The 14,320-nt window shown below is 42.5% G+C and overlaps 1 protein-coding gene across 1 annotated transcript in view; it reads right to left on the bottom strand.

The window, feature by feature from the left end:
- Window positions 1-6,515: 6,515 nt before the first annotated feature.
- prkcaa (protein kinase C, alpha, a) overlaps window positions 6,516-14,320 on the bottom strand; it is a 158,428-nt gene continuing 150,623 nt past the window's right edge. Inside the window, exon 17 of the mRNA XM_080464018.1 lies at window positions 6,516-8,820. Coding sequence (XP_080320144.1) covers window positions 8,656-8,820 — 165 coding nt within the window. The 3' untranslated portion in view covers window positions 6,516-8,655. The remainder of the gene's footprint in view (window positions 8,821-14,320) is intronic.

Below are 14,320 nucleotides of genomic sequence, written 5' to 3'. Positions count from 1 at the left end.
ACATTCAATTCAAAACAAAACTACTACTTTTTAAAGACGATGGACATGTGTTAGTTTACTCTGAAAACCTATTGGCTCGCTGCAGACATGGGGCGAATAGATGGTCTCTCAACTGCAAAGTTGCAGGTTCGATCCCAGAGAAAGTGCCCTGAAGCATCACTGGGACTTGAAGAGTGCTCTCTCATGTGGGGCTTGGATGAGTGCTGGTCTAGAAATAATGCAGCAGTTCTACAATGTCCAGAATGTTTTGGCTGCTGGGTGCATGGCGAGCTCCTCCTCTGGGGTCAGTTCTCTGGAACTGGACTGGTTCTTTAAACATTCTGAAAAAAATCTTCTTCTTGTTGTTGTTTTCCTCTGTGTAACATCTGGTTCACATGAAAACAGCTGTACAGTCTACATGTGTGTTTCTCCACCAGACCCAGAGCCATCTGTATTAATAAAAATGTATTTGATCAAACACACCAAGCTAAAATGTGTTGAACTGTGATGTTCCCATGTTTAGGACAACACTGATCTGCTGAGAATATATTAGATTGAATTCAGCACAAAATGCTTCTCGACACTGATTTTCATTCAGTCATTTATAAAGAATTTGGTTAATTCAGCATGTGTATGACAAATGAGCACAAATGATTACAGGCAGGAGTGAATAATGAGGCTGTCATCAGCTGGGCTCTGACTTGGCATTTCACAAACCTGCTTGTTGACCTCACCAGAATCGTCAGTGTTTACAGACGAAGCAAAATCAATCTGTCCTGTTGTTTTGAACTTGACACACTTTGGGTGAAACTATATATTTGGGAGGTTTTGGTGTCTTGGTTGAATATTTCATAAGACCATTCCCTTTTGTTTTTCAGTAAATGTTTATCAGATTAAAGCAACCAAGAAAACACAGCAAAGTGCATGAGGGAGTATTGCAGGGATGGGCAACTTTTATTTAACTATTTAGCAATATGAGAACTGGAGTTAATAATTGAACACAAAGATTAGAAAATTAAAAAACTTTGAGGTAGCGCTGATTCATCTGTGGCCTTCGAAAGGCTTAAACAGTTTGTTTGCTGAAACAGCATGGAGGACGATCCTTATCATTACACTCTACCGGCTTCCCCTTTCTCTCTTCTTTCTATCCTTCCTTGTATAATGTAAATATAAATCATTCAGTCATCCGCTGTAATGTACTCCTGCCTCAGTCATTATTCACAGAGATGCAGATGTGCACCAGACTATCGCTGTTTCACTGGAGGCCAGAGCAGCTCCCATAACAAAACAATATGGTTGCATATGACTTGGCTCGAGCAGTTTCAGAACAGATGAAGTTAAGCTGGCGGTGTGTGTGTGTGTGTGTGTGTGTGTGTGTGTGTGTGTGTGTGTGTGTGTGTGTGTGTGTGTGTGTGTGTGTGTGTGTGTGACAGGACAAATGAGAGAAACCATGTGGACTGAAACATATAGGTGTTAAGCTAAAGCTCTCACACCAGCTGGGGCCATATTCAACACACTGCAGGGCTTTTCAGATGGTCTGACAACAACGGGCAGTTCATGTCTGCATTAATTCCATGTTTATAAATTACATAACAGAGCAGATTAAACACAGATTTCAATTCAGTTACTTTCAGTTGTATCCATGTAGTGTCAATTAAAACATTGTCTACGATCCCACATGAGCCAGAACGAGCAACAGAGAAGAGAAAAACTCCTTTGGAGGAAATCCTGCAGGACCAGATTAAAGGGTGGTGGCTTTTCTGCAGCAGCAGCTGGAGCTCGGGGACGGCGAGAGAGAAGGTTGGACTGAGAGGACGACAAGGTGAACAAGGTGACATCAGACAGCAGGCGAATCGTTTCACTGCAGACTTGATGGAGGAACTTGCAGCTCCGCCGTCAGAGATCTGGACGCTACAGAGAGACGGCAGAGGGCAGAACACAGACTGCAGGTGAGAGGATGAATGTTAGTGGCATGTAGTTGTGAAAAGTGAATCCATATAGAGGAGCGAAGTTCAGCGTGATGAAGAAGCTCTCCAAACAGTCCACGCCTACGTCTACGCAGCTAAACTAGAAAAAGGTCCTGGATAAAAGTAAAAGTACATCACAAAGCCTTAAACTCTTTTGAATTCCTCTGAGCATCGTGGCTATGGGCTACTCTTCACTTCAAATATTCATAGAAGAAAAGCAACAAAAAATAAAGTTTGATAATAATAAAAAAAAAAAAAAAAAAAAAAAAAAAACTTTTCATCTCACTGTGTCGCAAAATGATAACGAAGCGCCTCATATCAATCTGAAGCAGCAATCAAGACTCTGGCAGTCTGCCATGTATGAGTTTTATAATTACAGACCTCATTTGGTGACACATCAGTAAGATGTGACATCAAGTTGCTGAGATGACGTTTTTGTAATTAATGAGTGAAAGAAGAATCCTGATTGGGAGAAAAAGGAAGAAAAGCTTTCTGAGCTGAAAACTAGAAACTAGCACCAACTAGTTTAATGTCAACCCCAGTTGTCTTCTGAGCATTAGAGTTCATCTCTACCTAAAGGTCACTCTATTATCAGTGCTCAGAACAATGATGTGGAAGATGATCAATATATACCCGATTCTGGGCTGGAGCTCTTGTTTCTTGCTTTATGAGGACTTGAGCTGAACAGTGAGGAAAGAAGCAAACTAAACTTTAAACATGCATGAGCTGAATAAGAAAATCTCTGTCCTCACCCACATAGTAAGGGCATGAAGTAATACTTACATGGAGGAGGGTTACACATTCAAGGCTTGCTACTCATTCAGATAAAAGACAGCAAACAGAAACAGCAGGGGGGCCAGAGAGGGCTTGGCTGTCCCACTTTAAATATTGGACCAATACGTTTCATTGAAAGGAATAACTCTTCAAACACAGCAAATGATATAAGTGCAATGATCGCCCATGCAGAATGATAAAGAATGCTTTATTTGCCACATGTGATTTGGATGCACAGTGGAATTTGCCTCGGGGGGCAACATGAGTGCTTATGCTTGTTTGCATTGTGAACCCGATTCAGTCGACTTGAGCTCCAGCGAACTGAGTCTGTGTTGTTATTTCCATATGTTTCCCTTTTACTCTAATTTGTTAAGCAAAATCCAACCTGTTGTTTTGTTGGTTGTCTGTTTCTCCTGTTTTCATCCGACCTCAAAACACCTGTGGACCAGCTCTCTAGGGGGTGGGGGGGGGGGGGGGGGGGGGGTGGGGGTGTGGGGGGGGCACATCAGGGAGCAACACAACATTTTGCTCTCAAAATTGATTTGACAAAAGCAGGAAAATGGCGAGCGGGAGGACTTGAGTCAGTTTGACAGGGGACACAATTTTCTGTGTGTGTGGGGGGGGGGGGGGGGGGGGGGGGGGGGGGGGGGGCACGGGTCTTGATGTATGTGGGGCGCTCGGGCCGGACTCGGGCCGGACGCTCCCATAGAAACAGAAGCTCAAAATAATGCGGAGGTTAATGCTTCAAACAAAAAGGAGCCAGGATTCTTGGTTTTGGGAAGCAAACATGGCTGTTGAACAAATGAGGTCATATACAGCTGATCAGCAGGCGACGCAGATGAAATGATATCATAATCAAATCAGTTCAAATGGATGACATGACATGGCCTTTCATAAAGTGTAACGTGAGCATTAGTTTTAATGTCTCAAGTCGCACAAGAAAAACTCCCTTGCAAAGTTCTGGACCTCATTTTGCTTTATTTGCATTATCATACATTAGGTACAAATGACACAATCAACTACAAGGTAAGTAGCTCAGACTCATTTTAAAGGTTTCAGGCTGATGAGAGAAGAACACAAACATACACCATTGGCAAAATACAATATATTCTTTCTTTTACAGTCTATGCAGGTATCTACTGTAAGTCATTTATGTACAAGGACAGGGGTGCAGAGATTATAAATGAACGAACAGAGGAGCGTTAGAGATCATGGGACTGTGTGGGTTAAGATATAAGGCATTTCTGCACATCACTGATCCAGTGGGCTGTACGGAGAGGGGATAGCAGTTCACTTCAGCTCTCGCTTCACAAACAACAGGACACCGCAGAGAGTAAAGACCAACTAAAGGAGGAAATACTTCATACCAGAGTCATTAAAGTAACTGAGAAATGCTAAATGTTTTTAAGAAAGGAGTCTTCTCAAACTTTCAGTCTATAACCAAAGAATGTACTTCGTTATTACCTGGCCATTAAATTAACTGGACTAAAATAAAAAGATGTTGAATGAACACAAATGAAAAGTAAAGAAAGCAGAACAACAGGAAGATGTTATTATGTTATTGACACTTTGGGAAACCTGAAGAGAAAAAGGTGGACTTGATTTCCTGGTTGAGTGAATCGCACAAGAAATCAACTGCTTTCCTGACGTGAGCTTTAAAAGGCGAAAGTGGGAAGACGATGTCAAAAGGTGATGGACTGACTTAGTCAGGCACTGAGGAAGGAGGTAGAGAGAGAGGGGGGGGGGGGGGGGGGCAAGAGAGGGACGGTTCAATGAGACGAGGCACAAGGGTTGTACTTCAAATAATCATCTATCCTGTCACTCATTTAACCGAACCAAATCCATCACCTGGTCATTGTTCCTTCACTCCCTCGTCACTCAGCCTCACGTATCAATAATATCAATACTATCCATCGATCAGCCACATTATTCAGTCATTAGGCACGGGGGGGGGGGGGGGGGGGGGGGGGGGGGGGGGTTAAAGCAAGCAGAGACACCAGGGCGAATCCAGTTATTTAGACTGTAACGGTTGTTGGGGTTGTTTTATAGAAATTTAAATTTACATTCATGTGGATAGGGATAGCACAATACTACAAAGGAGAGGAGGAGTAAAAATGGAGTTAATTAATATTAAGAGCTCGGGCAGTAATTAAAGGAGTACATCACAAAGAGTTATATTTGGGAGAAAATATGGAAGAGAGAAAAATTTCATTGAATATGTACAGTATATCTGTACGAGCTGGGAAAGGCACACGAGGGAAGAGTATTCATCTTTGTTCTGCCGACACTGAACAAGTCAACAGACTCTATTAAAGGGACGGACCGAGAGCACAAAGTCAGGACACAGAGTAAGGCTTGGACAAGGACAAGACCGTTGCTGTATGTACAAGCTATATATTTTCTGTTATATTCACTGGAGTTGGTAAATCAAATGCTCCACAACCTGAAATGTTTCTCAGACAAAATTTTGCCCACGACTGCCTGGAAAAGAGTTTAATCTAATAACGTGCAAGATAAACTGTTTATGGAATCGTTATGTGTACTGATATACTCATGGCAGCATGCTACTACATGATATGTGGCCGACAGTGACTACAGCTACTGCAAGGCTGCTTTCGTCAGGGTCAGGCTGTCTCCAGGCTGTCTCCAGGCTGTCTCCAGGCTGTCTCCAGCTTCGGCTCATGCAAAAATCTTAGTCGTCTAAGATGAGAGAGAGAGAGAGAGAGAGAGAGAGAGAGAGAGAGAGAGAGAGAGAGAGAGAGCGAGAGAGCACGAGAGAGAGAGAGAGAGCGCGAGAGAGAGAGAGAGCGCGAGGGAGAGAGAGAGAGAGAGAGAGCGCGAGAGAGCGAGAGAGAGAGAGAGAGCGAGAGAGAGAGAGAGAGCGAGAGAGCGCGAGAGAGAGAGGGAGAGCGCGAGAGAGAGAGAGAGAGCGCGAGGGAGAGAGAGAGAGAGAGAGCGCGAGGGAGAGAGAGAGAGAGAGAGCGCGAGAGAGCGAGAGAGCGCGAGAGAGCGAGAGAGAGAGAGAGAGAGAGAGAGAGAGAGAGAGAGAGAGAGAGAGAGAGAGAGCGCGAGAGAGCGAGAGAGAGAGACAGAACTTTTACAAACATTTCCCCAAAACGTATCTATAACGGTCAGATGTGAGTTTTTTAACGTGACTTTGAAACATTCCTGAATGTCTTGAGCAGAAGATACAGAAATTTAAAAAAATGTAATAAAAAAATTGACATCACGGAAGACAACAGAAAGAAAAGCTTCCAAAGTGACACTGAGACAACATTTAAGATGTAACCCTAATCCTAATCCTAACCCTAACCCTAACCCCACTGCTGAGCGAGTGGTCCCACAGGTCTACTAGTTTAATCCACATGTCACCACAGAGTCCATGTTCCTCATTCTCTCAGGTAAAGGCTGAAGGAACCAGGAGGAACAGTATATCACACTGCTACTGAACTGGAACGACGTCTCTGGAAAGGCCTTTCTAAGTAGTATTAATATCAATTCATGAGCTGTAGTACATGTCAACCAGCCTGTAGGAGCATCACATTATCTGTGTGGTAACTACTCAACTATAATTTCAAATAGGGCAGACAAGGGGGTCTGCAACGTTTTAGGATTTTTACAGAGGAACCAAATAGTTCGTTTTGCGTAACAAAACAAAGAATGTTCATAACGGGGATAACACAGCTCATAATGTTGACTATGGAGGGCCTCAACTAAAGAGTGGTGCATATTTAAGTGGGCCAAATGGGTTTTTTTGCCAAGCACCTCCTTTTTTCCTTTTTTTCCTCTTTTTTTAAAAGTAATTTTAGCTTTTATGAAGTAAGTCTTTCTCATATACGAGCCAGATGTGGCTCTGGAGGTAGCTAACCCGTGGCACCGACAGTCTCAAATCTCTTCCCCAATCACAAAACTGATGCCGATATGCCAAAGCCCATCTTTACTGGCTAATCTGGTTCTATGCTTGCAAAGTGAAACTACAGGTGGAATAGTTGAAATGTTGAGCAATGATCCTCTGCAGGGGGCGAACAAGCTCAACGTGGATTCATGTGTGTGACAGTCTGTCCACATTTTGACACGGTAAAGCACTGCCAGTGCTGGAAATACACTGTGATCAGTGTCATTTAAAGGGAAACACAACTAGAGACCTTCATTAACACAAAGGGTGACTCTTAAAAAATCCAAATTTAAGTGGAGCACCGCTGGAACATGGTGAGGTTTTGGGGTTTTATATTTTATGGCATGCAGCATTTAGTGCATCACGTGCAGATGGATGCCTCCCAAAGCATGCAGATACAGAGGGACATTCAACAGCCACAAACGCATCCAACCAACACACAATATGCAGTATTGATAATTAATAATCACTTAGAAAAAAAACTATAATAAGAAGAAGAAAGATTTGATACTTTTGACAAAACAATTCAAACTGATATTTGTCACAACTTTAGACCTGGACTCCATTTAAGACCTCCAGCTGTACAAAGATGATCTGGACTGGGTTATTAGCGTTCAAGTTCTTTACACATACAAATATTGGCTTATCTAATCAATGTCATAAAAGCACATTCAGGCATTGGTATAAAAACTGTAACTTGCTATACTCTTTTTAAATAACTCGTGATTATTTACAAAGGAGTTAGACACTGATTTTGATTATGTTAAAGTATTGATGTGCTCTAATGAAAAAAATATGGATGAGAAGACAAACAAGAAGAGGTGAGTCCAAATAAATCTGTTACTGAGGATACCCAAGAAACAAGGTTTTTCATTAAACCGGACTGAAAAATGAAAGACAAGTTTGTTCTCAAGACAACAAATCAATATTGAAAGATTTGATAAGCAGTATCTGTACTAAAAATAACTTTTTCTATCAACATATCGATGGGATGACACATTATGCAACAAAACATTGCATGTGTAAAACATAAACAGAAGAAGGAATAGAAAAGAGTTCCTGCCTTTGTAGTTTTTAAACAAGCCAGTAATGAGATTTATGTGAGGCCAGGGACAAAAACTGCTAAAACACTGAAAAACAAGACAAACTGAAAACGCTTTCGGTTTCAAGGTAGAATGTTTGGAGGCTGCACGTACACTAAACTGATTAAAGCTCTCTTTGTGTTCACATAGTGCCCATTAAGTCACTGACAGGGTAAATACACAATCTGAAGCTCAGGAAGGGTAAAAGAAACAGATGTGAGGAATTATTATGTTTGAAACTAAAAGTTAAGCTTTGATTAACTGGATCTATTTTTTAATACCTACCTGTCTCACACATCTACAGGCCTTATATAGTATGCTTCATTACATAACTGTCGATTTGCTACGCACAGTGGGAGTTGAGACTGGCTAGAAACAGTTTAATGATGCATCATCACAAAGAAATCAAATGGGAGTAGAACTGTAAACATGAGACAGGAAACATTGAACCCCAAGGTGCTGTTTCATCGCCTGCACCTCCTGTCCTTCATATCTGGATCTGGAGTTTCTACACTGCCTTATTCGAGCCACCAAAATATACGTGATACTGAGTTAGTTTATGCATCAACCTGCAGACAATAATCTTCATCTATTGAGATTAATTTAGACAATGAGATGTATAATATACACTTTTATAAAAGCCCTGAACACACTCCTGTCTCAGTGTGTTCAGATTAAGGAAGCACAACCTTATATGCAGTGAATGCTAATCATTAAACTGAAAGACATTACTTATTTTGGTGGAACGGACCAATCATAGCCTATAATGACAGAAAACAAAGCACAGAACATATGTGGATGCCACAAAATCCTGCTTATCTCTTCTTATGAACATCATCAATCATTTTGAATCTACTGTGGGTCTTGATCAAGTCGTAGTCAGAAGTTAGGTTGGCGTTTGGTTTAAGTGGGTGGCAGTGAGCAGGGAGGTTCTTCACAGAGCTTTTCCCATTCGTTCTCATACACTGTTGCAGAGTGACGCGTGCACAAACTGTGGGTTGATGAAAGAGAAGCCTGCGAACTCCGCCTGGTCGATGTTGGCAATGACCAGCTCATCTGGTGGGGTGAGTTGAGGCTGAGTGCGAGTGAAGAACTTGTCGAAGTTCTCCGCTGCTTTGCCGCACTGTGGGAAAGGAAAACAGAGAACAAAAAGAAACATCTGGAATAAAGATTGATACGGAAAAATATAGTGCAGGTGGATGAGCTGCATAAGAATGGACCTAAAAACATGGTGCAAAGTTTGGAGTGTCCAGACTGCAGCTCTGTGAAGGCAAGTAGCAGCTCAAAGACTCACATTCACCATCAGACATCACTAGTCACTACCACCATCACAACATTCATATAACAATAATAAATCACACTGGCCTGGGCAAACTCACAATGTGCACAAACAGTACAGCAAGCGACATTTGTGACTTCTACCGCCTCAACCTGTCGGATCATTAAAAGGCATCTTCCTCCGGCCTACATAGAAATGGACAATATTATTGCACCTGAGCCCCGACATTTCCCAGGAAGGCGTCGACATCAGATTACATGCTCTATATCTCATTCACCTGAAACACAAAGCACTCTCCTGAAAGTGCTATCAACCCTGGGGCAGCTGTGGCGCAGCAACGCGGTTTCAAATAAACAAAGATTTGAACTCATTTGATGAGAGGAAATTGTGTCAGGACCTCCGGTCTGAGACTCACCACTTCTACTGACATCCAAACCTGCTGGATGCAGACAGAGGATGCGTACTTGGCATTCATAGATAAATATCTATGAGAAGAATGAAATTATTCTTCAAATAAAGAGAGCAACTGCAGTGTTGGGACGAAACCAGGTCACAGAAGAGGTTAATTATCAGGCTTTTCATCGGAGGGACGCAGGCAGTCAGTTAACTGAATTAAAACCACAGAAGTGATCGAGTCCCACAGTGGCTCCATGTGGGTGTGCATCATAATGCTGCAGTTCCCTTTGGCTGAAAACTAAACATCCTTTCTATAAAAGACCATCAATATCAAAGTAACTTTATTGTGGACATTTTGATGACTTGGTAGTTGTTATTAGAAGAAACTCAGCACAGAGCAACTTTAAATAAGACTAATCATATTTTCATGTTTGACTAAAAATACAAAACAACAACAAGCCAGAGGGTTAATACATTTGTATTTATTTTTTTTCTACATTTATATAGCTGAATAAACATTGCAGTGTGTGTGTGTGTGTGTGTGTGTGTGTGTGTGTGTGTGTGTGTGTGTGTGTGTGTGTGTGTGTGTGTGTGTGTGTGTGTGTGTGTGTGTGTGTGTGTGTGTGTGTGTGTGTGTCCATCGACTGCTGCATTGATTAAGAAAAGAGAGACCTCTCCTCACTATCTCACTTCCCTTCTTTTTCCTTTCCAGTCAGGTTCAGTTGTTTGTCGCTGGGCAGTTTGGGTAGTTTGGGCAGGTTGGGTAGTTTGGGTAGTTTGGGCAGGTTGGGCAGGTTGGGCAGGTTGGGCAGTTTGGGTAGTTTGGGTAGTTTGGGCAGGTTGGGTAGTTTGGGCAGTTTGGGCAGTTTGGGTAGTTTGGGCAGGTTGGGCAGTTTGGGCAGGTTGGGTAGTTTGGGCAGGTTGGGTAGTTTGGGTAGTTTGGGCAGGTTGGGTAGTTTGGGTAGTTTGAACCCACAATAAAGGTCTTTAAAGGCTTGAAGAAGCGGCGACTCAGCGACCAGCCGCTGGAGCTCCACTCAGACAGACCTGGGTGTCAGCGTTCCGATCAGTCTCGTCTCGTCTGATTGTGTTTGCATCGTCGTACCTCAGCATGTTTGTCGGACAGACATTTCTTTTAGTATTTCCTGCTTACGTTTTTCTTTTGAGGAAGGCCAGACAGAGCATGTCAGGTGATTTAACAAGGTGAACGCTACAGAACGTTAAAACGTTGAGACGTGGATGTTTGTAAGGTGTTTCCACTGTCAGGTGACGTTCGCTCCGAGCCACCACCACCCTGTCACACTGAATAAAAAGCACGGCACACACTTGCAGTTGGGAAGCAATTGTGTCTTCATGTGTGTGTTTGTGTTTTGTGCGCAAATGAAACGTCTTCCCCGACATGACAGACACCCGATGGGTCATCGGCAGAACCCTTCAACTGCTGTGTCTCTCCCTTCGCTTGTCTTCTTCCATCCATCAGCTGAAGAAACACATTTTTATCTCTGACCTCCACTGACAATCAGCAGCACTACGGCGCAGAAACAGTCTGTGATGTGAGGCCGCTCCTTTCAAAGAAACTCAGTGAGTCCATGGAGCTTCACCTGCAGAACGGACACACACCAGTCTCTGGAGAGAAGTCCGAATGGGCCTAATTCATTCCTGTTCTCACAGAATCTTGGTGGAAATGTTTGAATTGTGACAGTAATTCACATGTTGCCTTCACATTTCTCTGCCCCGAATGCTGAAAGTCAGAAATATTTCAGCTCTTGGTCTCTTGGCATGGACAATACAGATAAAGGCTTTTGAGCACAATAGAAACTATTTTCCAAATTTCATTCTCTTAAGATAAAAGAATCTCAAGAGATTAGTTCAACAAAGATAAATGGTGAGAATTTGGTTATGAACTATAGACTCTGAATCAAACCTCAGTGAATGCTTGGTGAGCTCTTTAAGATCAGTGATGGACTTCCATCTCTGATTTCTCATTAGGAGATTCAGCCGAGCCTTGTTCAGTGAGACCAACGCTATTCTGCTGTTGATACGTGCTTCCATACAGTGACACTACATGGTTCCTGACCTACTTCCTCTCTTCCAATACACACATAGACATGCACGCCTTTGCACTCAAGCCTATTAAAAGAAGACTCAGCTACTTAGGATGATAAATTAATCTCTCCCCCCCCCCCCCCCCCCCCCCCCCCCCTCTCTGATGACCTTAAATGAGTATTAGTGATTTGGTTGTGCTCCAGATAATTTGATCTTTAAAAGAGCAGGTCAAAACAACTGCTCTTGTTTCAACTAAGTTTTAAGGGCAGAGCGGCTCAGTTAAGCTGCTAAAAGTGTTTGACTCCTTTTTTCTCAGAGTTTCAATGAGTCACAACTCGCCCATATCGCCATCATGTGTGTGTGTGTGTGTGTGTGTGTGTGTGTGTGTGTGTGTGTGTGTGTGTGTGGTTTCAAGACTTCTGAACAGTGACTAAGTCCTCCTCCTCTTTCCTTTGCCTGCTTCATTAACTATCACTCAGCAGTTTGTCATTTGACCTACTTTTTCACCTTGGAGCCATAAAGGCTACCGGCCATCCACAAGTGGGCGTCAAGTTTAATTGCAAACCTGAGAAGTTTCATACTAAATGTCAACAGCGTGAAGGCTGTCGGGGTTTCATTATACACTTGCTTTGTGAGCCTGGTGTCATTCCATGCTGTCTGGAGCTCCAGTCCAATAGATACAGATGGTTTGAGTGCAGCCGGTGTTTTGATTGCAATTCCACGGATGTCACAGGTGGATGAAGTGAGATTGAACACGAGGAGAAAGGAAAGAAAAGAGGTGGAGGGAGGTGGATTAGCAGGGCATGGCTGGATTTGGTGAGAGGGTGAGAGAAAGGTGAGTAATGATAGGTGGTCATGGACTCAAACAAAACTGTACTTCAGCCAGATGTGCATGAGGGATTGTTTCTGAATGAATTATCCTGCAGAGCAGCTTCAGCAGTGTTTTATTACTCTCGTTCCATCGCCGTCATCTTCCAAGCTTATCCACATCTTAAACTCCATCCATGCCAGCATGCAGTGTGCACACAGGGAACTTCCCATTCCCACCCAAACCCTCCAAACCACCCAAACCCTCCAGACCACCCAAACCCTCCAGACCCTCCAGACCACCCAAACCCTCCAGACCACCCAAACCCTCCAGACCCTCCAGACTCTGCATTAACAGACAGGAAAGCTTGTCTCTCTCCAGTATTGAAGATCCCTCCTACACACCCAACAAAGCCCTCACAGTCTAGAAAGAGACGAGGCATTAAGACAAAATCTTACTCTCCTGCTTCTCTCCATCTTTGTTAACCTTCACTTGCTTTAACCCCCCCCCCCCCCCACACACACACACAGTATTTCCACGCAGCTGTAGACTGATGGACAAAGAGGGATGGATTCACCTTCATAAAGAAGCAGGAGCCCTTGAGGGTTGAAAAAGAAAAGGACTCCAATACTTTACATGGATATGTAAAGAACATACTCATGCATACACTCTCACACATACATATATACACAGCTGGTTGACCTACTTCATCCCTGTTGTCGGCCATTTTAGTAAGAAAAGCTGCATCACGTTACTGTCTAGATAGAGCTGCTCAGGCTGGTTAATCTAGGAAATCATGTTCCTGTCTAGATAGAGCTGCTCAGGCTGGTTTAATCTAGGAAATCATGTTCCTGTCTAGATAGAGCTGCTCAGGCTGGTTTAATCTAGGAAATCATGTTCCTGTCTAGATAGAGCTGCTCAGGCTGGTTAATCTAGAAAATCATGTTACTGTCTAGATAGAGCTGCTCAGGCTGGTTAATCTAGAAAACCATTTTACTGTCTAGATAGAGCTGATCAGGCTGGTTAATCTAGGAAATCATGTTCCTGTCTAGATAGAGCTGATCAGGCTGGTTAATCTAATAACAGTTGTAAAGTATTTGGATCAGTGTGATAACTGCAAAATATATATATGTGTGTGTTGTCCTCAATCACATCATATTGTTTGGTCAAGCTGCCCAACAGGACAAGGGAGAAAGAAAAACAAAAAAAGAAGTTGCATGTGTGTAACTGCATGTCCAGTTCACAGGAAAGAAGTTGTAAGGTCTTCTGTGTGTGTGTGTGTGTGTGTGTGTGTGTGTGTGTGTGTGTGTGTGTGTGTGTGTGTGTGTGTGTGTGTACTGTCGGCAGGCCTAAATGAATCAGTTGCTAAAGACGGCTGTCACATTGCATCAAGTCTCTCAGTACACGAGCTCATTAGCTGTAGAATAAAAACATCATGTAACCAGATCTGCAATAAAGAAATTTAAACTAATAACATCGGTGTTATATGGCTGGATACTTACTGTGCTGTGTCACGTGAATACGCTGTGCTTCATCACCATGAATATGTTTTATAAAATACATATCCAGAAAAAAACCCACTGTGTGTTTTGTGTAGCAGCTCAGGTTTATGAAATCATCATTAAATATCTTGTAAATACTATAGTAAATCTCATAAATATATCTATCACTACATCCTGAACAATGACACATACTTCCTGGTTATGTGTTCTTTCACTTTGATAATTGCCACCACTAGGTGCTCGGGAACCCATAGTGAGCATTCCATTAACACTAACTGTGTATATTCATGTGTTTGTGAGTTTTAGAAAGATGATTAAAAGATTTTAGTTTGCAGTTCATTTTGTTCCACATAACTTTGTTTCCCACACAAGGGAGTATTATACTTTAGAAATGTGAAAATTATGTTTGTGAGATTTGAATTCACTGAAACATGCTAAGAGTTTAATTTAGAAATGAGAGAAACTAAAAGCATCAAACAGGATAAACAGATCAAATTAAAGTGTCAGCTTTTCCTTGATGATCATACAGTTTTATTTGTATGTAACTTTGTGCATTTGCTGCATCATGCACCTCTAAAAGATGATCTACCAA

The sequence above is a fragment of the Lipophrys pholis genome (genome assembly GCF_963383615.2).
Source record: "Lipophrys pholis genome assembly, chromosome: 5".
Lineage (NCBI taxonomy): Eukaryota > Metazoa > Chordata > Actinopteri > Blenniiformes > Blenniidae > Lipophrys > Lipophrys pholis.
Note: the sequence above shows the minus strand (reverse complement) of the source record. Positions and strands in the feature narration are given on the sequence as shown.